Here is a 15,802-nt window from a genome sequence, read left to right as displayed (position 1 = left end):
GATTAACTGTTTGAGATTTTATTTTTTTGGCTAAAATTTAATACGGTTTGTATGTTTTTGATCGTTTTAATATGTTGATGTTAAAAATAATTTTTAAAAAATAAAAAAATATTATTGACATGTATTTCAACATAAAAAATTATTTGAAAATTAACTGTATCACAACTAAATATACTTTATTATATCAATGAGTGAGTATTTTTTTACGTGGTTGCTTTGCTTTTAAAGCAAACCACAGCGTTAGGTAACAAAAACACCACGATTTACTATTTATGTGGGGCTGGCTAAAATGAGTCTGTTGCTTTTCACAAATTTGCAGAAAGAGTTTTTACTCTCTACTGTTCAATTAACTTCTGGTTTGATAGATGCGGATGCGCCCATCTAAAATTGGTACTCTCAAGAACTAAATGAAGATGTTGTTATTAATCTCAAATCCTAAATGCTCAATCTTTATTGTCAATAATAAATTATAGTTTAACGTAAATTCTTGTTCTTTACGTACATGATTATCATCTCTCTCAGTTATGCATGTGTATTGCTAATTCTTAATACTTGCCTCATGAAAAAGAAAAAAAAAAATGAAAACAAAAGGCATAACCATTGTCAACGTCATTTATCGCAGAAGATTTCTTTCTTTTTTTTTTTTTTTTTATAAATTGTGATTTGAAAATTTAAAGTGTACGTTTCATAAAATTGACTCCGTTAAAAAATATCAATATTAACGTCATGCTATTTTTTTTAACCAACTTCAAAAACTAGGTTGGATTGGGAAAAGTAATAGACGTTGTTGTTATATATATATATATATATATATATATATATATATATATATATAGACATTCTAGCATCATTTGGTAGATTGGGTCAAAACCCGATTTATTTTTTTTAAAAGAAAATTAAAGATATATTTATGTAATATTTTTTTTTAAAAAAATATTAAGATAATGATATTTTGAATCAATAGACCCGGATTTAATAATCATATCTTTTGGTATCCATGGTTTTTTTTTTTTCATACAAAGACAAATGACATGTTTTCCGCTTTTTTCTCTTAAACAACAAATGATACTATGTCTACTGCAATAGATGACGAGTCATGTTTTTTCTGCTCAGTAACAGATGACATATATTCTGTTTCTTTTTCTTATAAAAACAAAAAACACATTATTTGTTGTGACATATAACATGTTATTTGTTGTAATAGAGAACACGTTGTCCCGTGATATTATATTCTAACCATCATTGTGATTATTGGAAAATCAAGATATAACTTTTTAGACATAAAAACCTAAATTTTTAACAATTCTTTCATGTGAAAACATCTCAAAAAAAAAAAAAAAAACTCTAAAGGCCTTAAAAAACCTATTAGTGGTATTAAACTTGGAAAAAAATCAGTCTCAAAATGAAAAATCAACCTGAATTTAATATCCTTTCTGAGTCCATGTCCACTTTCTCAAACAAGATGAAGCTCAAAGAACCTTTTATAGAATTTTTCTATGGAGTTCATTTACATTAAAATTAATTTTTTTTATGAGCGAAGTTGGTGACAAAGATAGCTTTCTGTCTATAGTTGGATTCCAATGATTTTTTTTTCTCTCTCTAAACTAAAGATTAAAAAATAAAAAAAATAAAGTTATGGTGAAATCAAAATACAGCTTCCAAAAACTAAAAGGATCATAACAAAAGAAAAGTGGAAATATGGGGACCAAAAAACTAACTTCAAATTTTAAATCCTACGCACCGATTTATATACCTATGTATAAAAAAATGATCTGTTGAGAACATCATGTGCATAAAGGTGAGATAAAGAATGAAAATGGAAGAATTTTAAATAAGGAGAGAAGATGGGGTGGGATAGCAATTTTCTTGGATTGGTTTTGGATACAACCCTTCTCTTCTCAATATATGACGTATAACGGGATGATACAGGTCGATAATATTAATAATGACACTACGGACACGAGGAGTTTCTTCAGATCCATGTATGAGGAAATTATTATCCTAATTTTTAACTGGGTTTTTATAGAGATTAGTATGATATGGAAATAAATCTTCCTTAACTGATTTTTAATTGTTCCTTTAATGGATTATTGGATTATAGAAAAACACAGCATCACACAGACTGTCTTTGCCTAGTAGTGGATTATTGGTCACCTACTAGATTTACTACAAATTAATTATTAAAATAAAGAATCAAGCCCAATTCACCACAGCATTATTGACTCTTCCACCGTCATCAGTCTCCGCTGTCCACCATCCATAATACCCTCCACCCCATTCCCACACCTTCACTCCCCTCCATCTCTCCTCCTCACACCCACCAAAGAGAGTGTGTGTGTGAGAGAGACAAAGACAACCCACATTTTCTTTTTTTCAATACAGTGTCGGTGGCACTTCAAGTTTTGTTCTTGAATCGAGGGAGAATCAAAAGAGAGCTAATTTACTAAATACAAGAAGAAATAGTGAAACTTTAAGGATGAGCATGTATGGTAGAGATCCTTGGGGAGGATCCCTGGAGATAAATGCAGCAGATTCAGCAACAGATGATGATAGGAGTAGGAACTTGAATGACTTAGACAGGGCAGCTTTGTCAAGGCCGTTGGATGAGACTCAACAGAGTTGGTTACTGGGTCCAGCTGAGCAAAAGAAGAAGAAGAAATATGTCGATCTGGGTTGTATCATTGTTAGTCGCAAGATCTTTGTTTGGACTGTTGGGAGTATTGCTGCTGCTGCTCTCCTGGTTGGTTTGATTACTGTTATTGTTGAAGCTGTGCCTCGCCATCGTCACAATCATACCCCCGCTGATAACTACACCCTTGCTCTACACAAGGCACTCATGTTCTTCAATGCGCAAAAATGTATGTATCTTTTCCTTTTCTTGATCTGATTTGTTCCGATTTCTGTTAGTTGATGTTTGTATACCTTTTGAATTCATTTGTTTGTTAAATTTGGAAGATATCATCATTTTGTTGCAAGAATGAGGAGAGACTTCTTCAATGAATCCGGGATTGTAACTGTTTAGGGGAGCATGAATCATCAATCTTAACAAACCCAGATCATGAATTTATTTTATTTTACTACTGCTCTGTTATTGGTAATCATCTATATTCAGGAAAGTAGAAATCGTTCTTTCTTCCTTTCTTTTTGTAAAATAAAAAAAAATCCAGTTTGAATGTGGCTTAACTTTGGTATCATGGATTGTTGAAGAAAATCATTGATTTGCACGGAGTCAGATCATAAGTTTCAGTTACTGTTGCTACTGTTATTGATAATGATCTTGATTTTGTTTATGTTCGTGTATTTTGATGGCAAATTGCAGCAGGAAAGCTTCCAAAGCATAATAATGTGTCATGGAGGGGAAGCTCGTGTTTGAGCGACGGGAAAGGTAAACAAGGTAGTTTTTACAAAGATCTGGTGGGTGGATATTATGATGCTGGGGATGCCATCAAGTTTCACTTCCCTGCTTCTTTTGCGATGACAATGTTGAGCTGGAGTGTTATAGAATATAGTGCGAAATATGAAGCTGCTGGGGAGCTTAACCATGTCAAAGAAATTATTAAGTGGGGAGCTGATTACTTTCTTAAGACATTTAACAGTTCTTCTGATACCATCAACACGATGGTTGCACAGGTGAAGTAACTTTACACAATTTATCTAAACATAGATATAATTGTACATCTGAATGAATTTATTTCATAGCTGTCTTTAACTTTAATGTTGATGACGCTTGGTCTTACAATGAAAACATGATCTTGGCTTGGGGCACTCATGTGGCAAGGGTAGGGTTTTTTCTTTTTGACTTACTGGGATCAAAACTAGCAAGATTTTTTCATCTGACAATTTCTCCATGGAAAACTCAACTTCTGCCTATGCATAGAAAATTTTCTGGTTACACAAATACTGAAGTCGAGATTGTTTATAGCTACTATTGTATTGGCCATAATCACATAAACATGATTCAAAAAAGTGTGCTATTCATCAAATTTTTATTTTTATCTTTGTCTGTTGATCCTCCATAGGATATATGGTCTGACAGATGTTGATTTCCATCCAATTTGACAGGTTGGCACGGGGGATACTTCTGGTGGGAGTACCACTCCAAATGATCATTATTGCTGGATGCGTCCTGAGGACATTGATTATGAAAGACTTGTAACTGAATGCAGCCATTGCTCTGATCTTGCTGCTGAAATGGCTGCTGCCTTAGCTTCTGCATCCATTGTTTTCAAAGATAACAAGGCCTACTCTCAGAAACTTGTTCATGGTGCCAGAACTCTCTTTCAATTTGCAAGAGATCAGCGAGGTAGATACAGTGAAAGAGGGTCAGAAGCTGCCATTTTCTATAATTCAACTAGTTACTGGGATGAATTTGTTTGGGGTGGAGCTTGGCTGTACTATGCAACTGGAAATAATTCCTATCTTCAGCTTGCTACAAATCCTGGCATAGCCAAGCATGCTGGTGCTTTTTGGGGAGGGCCGGACTATGGTGTCCTTAGCTGGGACAACAAGCTTGCTGGTACTCAGGTTAGTGAAGCTTCTTATCTATTTTCTATCATGCCTTTCCTAATCATGCAATTAACTTTTCTTCCGAATGTTATTAATTTTGCCATGCATCTGTTCATGTTTCGAATTTAATAAGATATCACATGTTGTTTCATATAATATACCCAAATGATAAGCATCTTTAGGAGTTGATATAATCTATTTTCCTCAGCAATCGGAAATACATATGGTAGCTATGCATATGTATGGGTTTTTTATTTGATTCTTGATGAGTAAGAATTGTGGGTTCCTCTAATTGCTTGTCTTGCTACAAATAAAGTGATCTCGTTCTGAGGTTTCCATATTCAACAAAATTTGACCTGGGATGTGTACGTGGTAGTTCCTCCTTTTTTTCAAAATTCTAAAAGTGAATCTCAATTTGTTAATTTAGAGCCTTTTCTTATTTGTACCCATTTCTACTTTCTTGACTATTATGTCATGAAACCTGATGAACTGCTGTTGACATATAAAATCATTTCCCTAATGTGGAAATGTCAATGATGATCTCCTATTTGGATCCTGCTGATATTTTTCTGCTGCTATTTTTACATATTACATCATAATGTGCCTAATTCACTGTTAGTTTACTTTGAAAATATATGGTGGTATACTTCTGTCCTGATGAATAAATTTTGTTGTGTGATAGCTACTTTTGAGCCGTTTAAGATTGTTCTTGAGCCCTGGTTATCCGTATGAAGAAATACTAAGGACATTTCACAACCAGACCAGTATAATCATGTGTTCGTATCTGCCAATTTTCACGAAGTTTAATAGAACAAGAGGTAAACCATCTCCTATATGACTGGCCTGGTCACAAGTGAATGGATTAACTTTCAGATCCCATTCTAACTGTTTTGGTGATGTTCTACAGGAGGCTTGATCGAGTTAAATCATGGAAGGCCTCAGCCTCTTCAGTATGTTGTCAACGCTGCCTTCCTAGCAACCCTATATAGTGATTATCTTGAGGCTGCTGATACACCTGGATGGTACTGTGGACCAAATTTTTACTCTACTGACATGTTGCGTGATTTTGCCAAGACTCAGGTATGCCATACCCTATGCGATAAGGTGTTCTATTCTATATTGGACCCTGGCATAATTTGAGTGGTTTATAACTTCCTTTTTTCTGTCTTTGTGATAGATTGATTACATCCTGGGCAAAAATCCTCGTAAAATGAGCTATGTTGTGGGTTTTGGTAATCATTATCCAAAACATGTCCACCATAGAGGTGCATCTATCCCTAAGAACAAGATTAGGTATAACTGTAAAGGAGGATGGAAATGGAGGGACACCACGAAGCCAAATCCAAATACACTTGTTGGAGCCATGGTTGCTGGTCCTGACAGGCATGATGGTTTCCGTGATGTTCGCACCAACTACAATTATACAGAGCCAACGATTGCTGGAAATGCTGGATTAGTTGCAGCACTTGTGGCTTTGTCAGGTGACAAAACTACTGGGATTGACAAGAACACCATATTCTCTGCAGTTCCCCCAATGTTTCCAACTCCGCCGCCACCTCCAGCACCTTGGAGACCATGAGATGCCACAGTTTTTTAGAATATATCTGTGGGGTTTTTGGTTAGATGATTTTGCTGCAATAGATTTTGGACTCGGAACTCCTTGGAAGGTAAAGATAATGCGACTCCACGGAAGGAGGATGGCTTTAAGGAGGACTGCAGAGCATAAGTTTGTGAAGATGACGAGGGTATACGTGGTTGGGAAGTTGGACAATCATTAAGAAATTGATATTCTGTACCCCAAGATGCCTGTCGTAGTTTTTGATATAAATAGTATATGTGTATGATATGAAACGTTGTATTCTTTTTTGGGGAAAAAACGTGAATTCAACAGTTCAAAACTGATTAACAATAAATTCCATTTAAAGCTGTAACAGATCTTGTCTCATTACTGTATCTCTTTCCCTCTTATCTTGATCCTTTTCCATGCATGTGGACACATTTTGTGCATATTTGGGTTGGAACATACACCACCACCAAGTATTTCACAAGGAACTTTGGTGGTGTCGGTTGCGCAAGTGCCCTATCAAATCAACTCATCCGCCCTCTTTTTGCAACCAAATTTATGCTTGGAATAAGACTATTCCAGTTGATGATGTGGCAGCAACTGCTGCATGTAGCTTCTACTAAAAATAGGGTAATCAGTAGTTCCTTGGCATAGATCAACTATCGAGTAAAGAAGGCCATGACCACCAGTTTGAACTGTGCTCACAGTGAAACTGGAACCTCATTCACGTGAGGAAACGTATGAGGTCGGCTTCAAGGGATTCCTTTAGAAGTCCTGTGTTACTGACCAATGCTTTTCCAATGTTTGTAAATTATATGCCTTACTTAATATGGTGGCGTCACTTATATCATATTCTTTCCTCTTATCTTCGGAATGTGCTTATTCTTTGGCATTCTTATGGTCTATATGTATTTCAGGTGACTTTCAACTTCTTCTACCAGACACTCAAAAATCACATTCACAGGGTACTATGGCGGAAGAATCCAAATCTTTGCAGTACACACCTTCATGGGTGATTGCTGCTGTCTGTTTTGTCATTGTTCTCGCCTCCATTTTTGCAGAGCGAGGTCTTCATAAACTGGGAAAGGTATGCTATATATTCCCTATGGTATCTTTTACACTTGAGCTAGGTGATATTCTGGTTTGATTCTTCCTCCTTCAATATTTAAATTTTTTGGTTCCCGGTTCCCAAATTGAACATCCTCAGTATCGCTACTAAAATTGTTCTTTTGAACACATCTTATTTGGACCAAAATTCAAACTGAAGTGAAGATAAATTTGAAGTTATGCACTGCAACAGCAAGTAGAAATGAATGTACGAAATGTTGCTGATTGCGATACTAGTGTGTGCTATAATCGTACACAGCTCATTAAATTAAAAACGTTACTATTTATGAACCTGTATCTCTTCTTCCTTTCCAAGAAAATTTATCAGCTTTTATATATATATACATAAAAGTTGGTTTTGCATCAATTGAATTTTTAAGTAAAAAGGAAGAGCTTTAAAGCAGAGGTGAAATTTCTTCATTTTTAAGAGGTTTATGGTGCATAATCCATTAATTCCTAAATTCCTAGGGGACTTGGTGATTTTTTTTGTTTGGAATTCAGTTCTTGAGGAATACGAAGCAAGATGCATTGTTTGAAGCCTTGCAAAAATTAAAAGAAGGTCAGACGATCCTTTCTCCCCAATCTTTATTTCCTATACAAGATGTATATTATATCTAATGACGAATTCTCCATAATCCAAAACATGTAACTAATGCTGGCAAGTTTGCATTTATAAATATGTCCAGAAATTATACATAAAGTGCAAGGTTACAATGGATTTGAAACAATTGTTTCACTAATTGCGAGACATAATTGACGATGTTGTAGTATAATGCTAAAATATGATCTAAATATGTTCTCAATGTGTGTTCCAAAGAATACTGTGTTTTGGATGTTATTTTCTCAAAACAATTTCTCATGAAGTCTGAGAAGCCACAATAGGAGTCTTAAAAGTAAAGCATATTGACAGGTTTTTTTTTTATCTCTTGGGTCTAATGGAAGTTATCCTGATGTTTTCCTACAGAATTGATGCTTTTAGGGTTCATTTCCCTTCTGCTAACAGTTACCCAAAATACAATAAGCCGCATGTGCATTCCACCTCATCTTGCTATTACCATGTTGCCATGCAAGAGAGAAACTGCGAGCAGCAGCCACGAAAAAATCTATAATCAAGCTATAAACAATCGACGTCATCTACTATCTGCAACTAATAGTGCAGAACGTTGTGCTCGTGAGGTATGTCATTATGTTTACTGCTGTAAACATAATTTTTTACCAACTAGTCCATGTAAATTTGATTATTTTGCGGTTAAATTAAGTTGTTATTTAGGCAGAGGAGAAGATAAATTTAACTAGAAAACCACATGCTGGTCATCCCATGCATTAGTATTTATACATGAATATGAGATAATCTAAGCTAATGGCTCCACAATGTGCTAGATGGATCCACATGACGATTAGTCTAAGCATGTTAGTAAAGCAGGTCCAAGAAGGGACCATGGTTATTTTGGAGGAATATTTTCCTTCATGGGATGGCTCAAAGGTCTTGTCTTGATGATTGGAATGAGGATTGGTCTTGAAAAGTTGAGTTGTTGATTTGTTAAGTAGTTTAGCAGAGGCATAAACGGTTGTTACAGGTAAAATGGATTTATAGAATAGCGAAAATCCTTATATGCATTAATATATCTAGCTGTGCTCACATTAAATCTTATAAACTAACATTTTGCACATGCGTTTTCCATACACAGGGGAAGGTTCCATTGGTGTCTGTGGAAGCATTGCACCAACTGCATATTTTCATCTTTGTGTTGGCAATTGTCCATGTTATCTTTTGTGTATCTACAATGATTCTTGGAGGGGCAAGGGTAATGTATCAAGTCTCTTACCTTTATAACCTGCTCCACACAAATTAATTGGTCACATTTTCCCCTTTGAGCTGAACAGACAAGAATTGAAGCTGATATGCTTCAATTGTGTAGCTCGTTTTCGTAGCCATTCTTACTGATTTGGAATTTTCGTCATTTGTTTACCCTAACTGTTTTACATCATTGTCAAGTATTTTTTCCCCCTTACCTGCATATCTACTTTATGTCCATTAGTTTCTTTCCATTTCGAATTATTGTGATATGTATTAATTCTACCTTCCATAGATACGACAATGGAAGACTTGGGAGGAATCCATAAGACATGAATCAAAAACAGTCAGAGGTTGGCTTGAATCTAAATGTTCCTTTCTTCTGCACAGAAACAATAGAACTTCTGTAGTTTGTTAAATGTATGCTTTCTGTTGTGCAGATCCACAAAAGCATCAACATGAACACCATTTTTTTCACAAGTTCATTAAAAGACACGAAAAAGGATATTGGAGAAAGTCAGCTGTTTTAAGTTGGCTGGTGAGTTTCAAGCCAGCCTACGTTGCCTCTTATAATCTACAGTTGAAAATTTTATACAAGAGTATGATATAGAATTCAGCAGTTTTCTCTGCTCACTTTCAGATAGCATTCTTCAAACAATTTTATGGCTCTATTACCAAATCAGACTACATTGCTCTTCGAAAAGGATTTATCGCAGTTAAGTTTCAATCATTAACCACATATCTGTGCACTATATAATTCTGCAAGACGTGTTCTATTAATTTATTGATCATTGATTTTTCCAATCCAGGAGCATTGTCCCCGTGTGTTGAATTTTGATTTTCACGATTACATGATGCGGACACTGCAGATTGATTTCAAAAGAATTGTTACCATAAGGTAAGTCTTTTAGAATAATGGTTTGTTTATTTATTTATTTTTTGAGTTGTATTTCAGTATTCAAAGGTTTGAAGTTGAACAATACCAAATAATATTGGACAACAGCTGGTATCTATGGCTCTTTATTGTGATGTTTTTGCTGATGAACGTGGAAGGTAATTTTCCTTTTTCGAAGTTGAGCAATTAAATTCCAGTGATTCATAAAAAAAAAAAGGTATCATTATTAATCCTTTCCCATGCGTGAATGAAAATGCAGGGTGGCATTCATTTTTTTGGCTGTCCTTTTTACCAGTAATTGTAAGTATAAGTGAGCTAATGTATATGTGTGTGCGTACGTGTGTGTAAACACACAGATTTGAAGGGTTTAGTTGACATGTTTTGATGAATGACACTTGATGCAAGCCTAATAACATCGAGCTGGTTTGAATGGCAGCTTCTGCTACTCGTTGGCGCGAAGTTAGAACACATTATCACTAGTTTAGGCCACAGAGTTGCAGAGATGCCAGTTCCTGTCGAACAAGCACGAGTAAAGCCTTCAGATGAACATTTCTGGCTTGAGAAACCTGCCATTGTTCTTGACTTGATTCAGTTCATTCTGTTTCAGAATTCATTTGAGATTGCTTTCTTCTTCTGGATCTGGGTACACATGTTCTTAGCAAATAGTTTCCAAAGTTTATCACATGGTTTTCCATAGTTTTCAATGCATACATAGCAATACAAGTGCGTTTGCAGTTTTGGTTAATTAGTTTCCTCCCCTTCCAGAGCACATACGGATTCCGCTCATGCATCATGGAAAAAGTGGGCTACATTGTGCCAAGGCTTATTATGGGGTAATTCCAAAACCTTATGATCCATTATATATATATATATATATATATATATATATATATATATATTATGATTCTGTTTTTCTGTTTCTTACCCAAGTATCCAAGAAAACAAGCCTTATTATTGCTTTATTTGGTGGGTGCAGTTTAGCTGTTCAAGTTCTATGCAGTTACAGCACCTTGCCTTTGTACGCTCTAGTCTCACAGGTTGGTGAACTTATACACCCAAGATTTACTTTACATGAGCTCCTTTATGATTGACATGTTTCAGAAACTCGTTTTCTAACCTTTTGTCGATGGTATCTGAGTGAAGATGGGCACCAGGTTCAGGAAAGGGATGTTTGGTGAGGATACGGAAGCGGCAATAGAAAACTGGGCAGGCGGAGCAAGGGACAAGAGGGACCAAAGCGAGAACCACGGAGCACATATGGATAAACTAGCCACAGAATCATCTCATAGTGCGGCACAAGAAATGGTTATTATTGGTGGCACAGAGCTTTCTTCTGTGACCCATGCGCCTGTATCTTGAAATTTGGTTCTTCGGCGAAAAGGCAAAAGGGAACATCCACTTACATCTCCTCCTCAAGCCTTAAATTTCCGCAGATTCAACATTTAGCCAAACCATTGCTCATAGCTTAATATTCTGTGAATGTTTTTCACTTTGCCTTATTTATTTTGCCAGTCATTGCTGTTCTTTTCATCCCACGAAAAATCCCTCCACCTATTGAACCGAATGCCCTTGTGGTAAAAGAGAACGTCAAAGCCTCAATCAAATGCAGATAATTTTATCGCTTCTTTCTTGTAAGACACAGTACAGAATGCCTGTTGTTCTCACCGCGATCATTGTTGTTATTCTTTCCATTATCACACAAATGTGCCAGTTAAAAACTGAATCCAATCTCTCATGCCACCGAATGGCAAGCTTTCTTATCACTTTTGCAGGTACGCATCAATGCATGACGAAGGTCAAACATCATCAGTGAATGAGATTATAAGGTCAAAAACTCGTATTCTCAATAATTTGAATAATAGAAGCTAATTATTCCCTCTTTCCATACCCAAAAGATGGTGCGTGTCTCCTTGTATATATTAAGAACATACTATATATATCGTTCAGAAGATGCTAAAAAAATAATAAGAAAAAAGTTTGCTGAATGGTAAGAAAATAAAACAAACAAGGAAAAATACGCTAAGAAGTTGCACCTTTCACAAAAGCTGGTCGATTAATATTTCTTCTGTATTCTATTTTTGTAGTTACAAACATAAACACCAAAACCCCCTAAAAAAAAGGGGTGAATAAGGAAGTTACAATGATCAGTCAGTCAACAAATGCCATCTAACATATCAATTTTTACAGGTACATGTATTTTCCTCCTAAGTATTCAGGCTATAATGAAAAAGATGACAAACCTGCATGCTTAGGTCTTTCAAGTGGAAGCTTTCCCATCTCATAACTTTCTTGGTGGGTGGGAGGAACTTCTTCAGTAGCCTCTTCCCTTTCAAGGTCCTTCAGAGCTCTTTTTGCATAAACAGTGAAAGCAACCGTAGTAACAACAGCAATAATGAAGGAGATGATGTTGTATATTATTTCCACAGTAGTCAAGTGATAGTTCCTATACTTCACATCAGCAAATGTCTTTATCAACCTACCACTGCACAGAAGCACAAGCATGAGGTTGAGCAGGAGGAAGGGAAAACAAATTGGCATATCATTATTTTGACAGTTTTCTTCAAATAGAAGAACTCGGAATGTAGTACTTTTTGGTGAGCTGGGATCAATAGAGTTTTGCAACAACTGATTTTGCTTTCATTTTTTTTAGTCATCATCTAGACAAACAGTTGAAAAGAATTCCCACGTATATTTGGTTCCTTGTATGTTTCTTTGGAATAAGAACTGATAGTAGAAAAAAAAGTATAACCAAGAGAACGGACCTGTAGATGTAGATAAAAGCTTCTGGTACCATTCCAGCAACTGAACCATACAAGTAGGGCCAAAATGTCATACTTGTTACCACTATTGCATAGTTGAAAATTGTGTATGGAAATGGTGAAACCCTAAAGAGGGCAACCACTTTAAATTGATGGAACCAGCTCCCCTCCCCAGCAAGTCTAATCATAGAAGCTTTCTGAGGCCATCTCTTCAACCATTGCTGCACATTCAACAGGAGATAATTCGCAAAAATGGAGATGCAGAAGAAAGAAAAGTAAGATCCAATATGAAAACGGAGTTGTCTAGCTTATATCAGTTAAAATCATTTGTCTTACATGGATGCGTTCACGGAAAACCAGCCCAATCAAATAGGGCAGGACCATCCCAATAGTGGTTCCAACCATGATTATCACAAACCCAATACCATATCCAAAGATCATTCCAGCCAACCACATGGAAGGACCTGAAGGAATTAGGAACACTGGGAACAAGGCAAGAGAAGCAGTAAGCACAAGGGCGAGGACTGGACGTCCAAAGGTAGCTGCTTCCCATTTCATCATTGGCAAGAGGACCTACAACGAAATTGATTAATCTTTGGCATAACCAAACTTAAAAACCAAGTTGATTCTTAAACCTTAAGTTAGCAAACTTGATAAAGTTTGCCCCATTATGCTGCATTCATAATCCAAACTGATGCCAAAGAACCATCTCGAACAAATTATAAACCAAGCCCACTAATAGAAGAAAGTTCAAAGAACAAACTCAAATATGAAAAGCGCAAATGAATGCTGGACATGTAACAAAATGGTATATGCAATACTTGTTGATTAAAGCTATAGACAGCACCAAAGCAGGCAAAAGATACAAACAAAACGAAAAGAAAGAAATAAAGCACCTTCTCAAAAAGAAATGGAACCCCCCATTTCACGAAAACGACAAGAAGTATGGTGATAACAAGACACCAAATTAAAGCTTTCATCCACCAGATGAAAGCTTTGATCCTAGCTCCCGATTGCAGTTGTGAAATATCGAATTCAGGTGCCCTTGGTTCGTCGGATATAACAAGCCTAACATATTCACTGTCTTCCCTACCAAGATGCTCCAACTTCCCGCTGTCGTTTCCCGACTCCGCAGTCTCTGCCATCTTCATTCATAATTAAACAAAAAAAAAAAAAAACCCGTCAACATTAAAGAAAAGAAAACCCTAAAACAGAAGATGATTTGGCTCTACAAAAAAAGTGGTGACTTATTTATGAGCTCGCATACACATCAGTAAGCATGCACTCTATCCATACTTGTCACAAATAAATGCTGATAGAAATTTCGCAAATTAACTAATAAAAAAAAGCAGGAAGCTTGATTTAATTTGACTCTTGAGAAAATCAAATTCAAGGAGTAATTAAAATGGATTAGACTGATCTAGATTTATGAATTTCTTGATGGGATTGCTCAGCCAAAAAGAGAAAGAAAAGGTAGAGATTAATAAACTGTAGTGAAAATATATATCTTCTTCTGCTCTTCCAAGTAAATAAAATTTCCTAATCTGCTGCTATCAATAGTAACAATAATAAAGCAACAAGTGAAATAACGTCCAAGCATGAATTATTCTTGTTTTCTGAAGCATGAAAAAAAGCTAGTAGTTTACCCTTGATGGGAATTTAATCGGAGAAATCAGAGCCGCCGGTCGGAGAAGTCGGAGACAACCTCGTAGACTGGGTTCGTTGTCGTTGAAAGAAAGCCTTGCTTGCTTGCTTCAGTTGATAAGATCAGGGGAGGAACAAAACAGAGGATTTTATTTTACTTTCCCTTTGCCCCCTTTTCTTTTTTGGTTTTTGTTTCCTTTCAGATATTGGGGCAAAGAGAAAACAAAATTCAAAGTCTTAAACGATTGTGTTAGTCAGCAGCCATCCACCAGTATTAAATTTGCATATTATTTCAAAAGTCAAATTAATTATACTGCAGATAGCTATTTAATGTGCCTACGCTTTTGCTCACAACTTTTTCTTAAGAACAAAAAATCAAATCAAATCAAATATTACGTGTGTGTTGAAGAAGCTCCTTCCTTGGACCATCAATCCCAGCTGAAACCTTTTCCTTTTCTTCCCCGAAAGTGTTTGTTTTCGTGGTTTTAAAAAAAAAATTAATTTTTTTAAATTAATTTTTAATTTTTAATATTTTTAGATCATGGAATTATGGATATACCAATCCTTCATATTCTTCCACACATGGAGGGCCAACCCAACATTATCTCTTTTTTTTTCAAATTGACTGCCATCTCAAGTCTTTCCTGCCCTCTCTCTATCTCTTTGATTATTTTCTTCTTTTCATATTAGCTTAATCTTTTGGATATCAAAATTCAATAATTATTCATGTCGCATATCATCACGTGTATCCAAACCGTTACATCATTATTTATTTATTGCACCCTTCTTTCCAGATCCAAAAAAAATAAAATTATAAACAATGGCAAGATAGAAGCAGACCAGAGGAACCTTAACCACTCTAATCTTGCAAGAATTACTTTTTAAGTTTTTGCTTCTACGTATGGGCTTCCCGTTCACGCCAAATAATATTCTTTTTTCTTGTTTGCTTTTTTTTTTTAAAAAAAATAATAATAATTTGAAAACGTAAAATTAATTTGAAAAGAAATTATTTTTAAGACATAAAAATAAAACTGTAATTAAACAAGAATGATTATTATGTGTAATAACAATTATTTTTTAAAATATTTTTTATTTGACAATAAAAATATATTAAAATAATATTTTTATTTTTTAAAATTTACCTTTAATATCAATAAATCAAATCAATAAAAAATATTAAAATAATAATTTAAAATAAAAAAATAAAAACATTTTAAAAATCTTTAAAATACAGTTAAATTGCAAAGTCAAAAGGACGAAGGCATTTAAGCCCATATTGATCAACCCCTGGAAAGAGAATTAAAGAATTAAAATAAGGCCTGTTTGTTTTTTAGGAAACTAGTTTTTGAAAACCAGTTTTCAAACTTTCTTGTATTTGTTTGTTATTAGAAAAGTCGGTCAATGAAAAATACTTTCCAGTCAATTTTAGTCAATAAAAAATTTGATTTGATTTTCAAAAAGTGTTTTCCCTTTAGCTATGTTTGTTTTTCCAAAAAGTGATTTCCAGAAAATCACTACTAAATATCAAAAAA

General features: G+C 35.1%; 3 protein-coding genes across 3 annotated transcripts; 2 read left to right on the top strand and 1 right to left on the bottom strand.

Moving 5' to 3' along the window:
* The first annotated feature begins 2,079 nt into the window (after positions 1 to 2,079).
* On the top strand, positions 2,080 to 6,437 carry LOC118036766 (endoglucanase 25). Its single transcript, XM_035042578.2, has 6 exons — positions 2,080 to 2,858; positions 3,320 to 3,630; positions 4,063 to 4,524; positions 5,189 to 5,324; positions 5,414 to 5,586; positions 5,684 to 6,437. The coding sequence occupies exons 1-6, from the start codon at positions 2,477 to 2,479 to the stop codon at positions 6,083 to 6,085; spliced, it is 1,866 nt and encodes a 621-aa protein (XP_034898469.1). The 5' UTR covers positions 2,080 to 2,476; the 3' UTR covers positions 6,086 to 6,437.
* A 127-nt stretch (positions 6,438 to 6,564) lies between these two features.
* LOC118036761 (MLO-like protein 13) lies at positions 6,565 to 11,490 on the top strand. Its single transcript, XM_035042571.2, has 15 exons — positions 6,565 to 6,872; positions 6,988 to 7,157; positions 7,679 to 7,736; positions 8,142 to 8,353; positions 8,866 to 8,982; positions 9,268 to 9,325; positions 9,413 to 9,510; positions 9,613 to 9,687; positions 9,782 to 9,870; positions 9,976 to 10,025; positions 10,127 to 10,167; positions 10,304 to 10,510; positions 10,633 to 10,700; positions 10,844 to 10,904; positions 11,011 to 11,490. The coding sequence occupies exons 1-15, from the start codon at positions 6,860 to 6,862 to the stop codon at positions 11,224 to 11,226; spliced, it is 1,533 nt and encodes a 510-aa protein (XP_034898462.1). The 5' UTR covers positions 6,565 to 6,859; the 3' UTR covers positions 11,227 to 11,490.
* Positions 11,491 to 11,901: 411 nt separating this feature from the next.
* LOC118036762 (uncharacterized) lies at positions 11,902 to 14,732 on the bottom strand. Its single transcript, XM_035042572.2, has 5 exons — positions 14,273 to 14,732; positions 13,523 to 13,771; positions 12,963 to 13,199; positions 12,630 to 12,847; positions 11,902 to 12,349 (listed from the first exon to the last, which is right to left on the bottom strand). The coding sequence occupies exons 2-5, from the start codon at positions 13,769 to 13,771 to the stop codon at positions 12,085 to 12,087; spliced, it is 969 nt and encodes a 322-aa protein (XP_034898463.1). The 5' UTR covers positions 14,273 to 14,732; the 3' UTR covers positions 11,902 to 12,084.
* Positions 14,733 to 15,802: the final 1,070 nt, after the last annotated feature.

Source organism: Populus alba, chromosome 1 (genome assembly GCF_005239225.2).
Source record: "Populus alba chromosome 1, ASM523922v2, whole genome shotgun sequence".
NCBI classification, from domain to species: domain Eukaryota; kingdom Viridiplantae; phylum Streptophyta; class Magnoliopsida; order Malpighiales; family Salicaceae; genus Populus; species Populus alba.
This window is presented reverse-complemented; position numbering and strand designations above follow the sequence as displayed.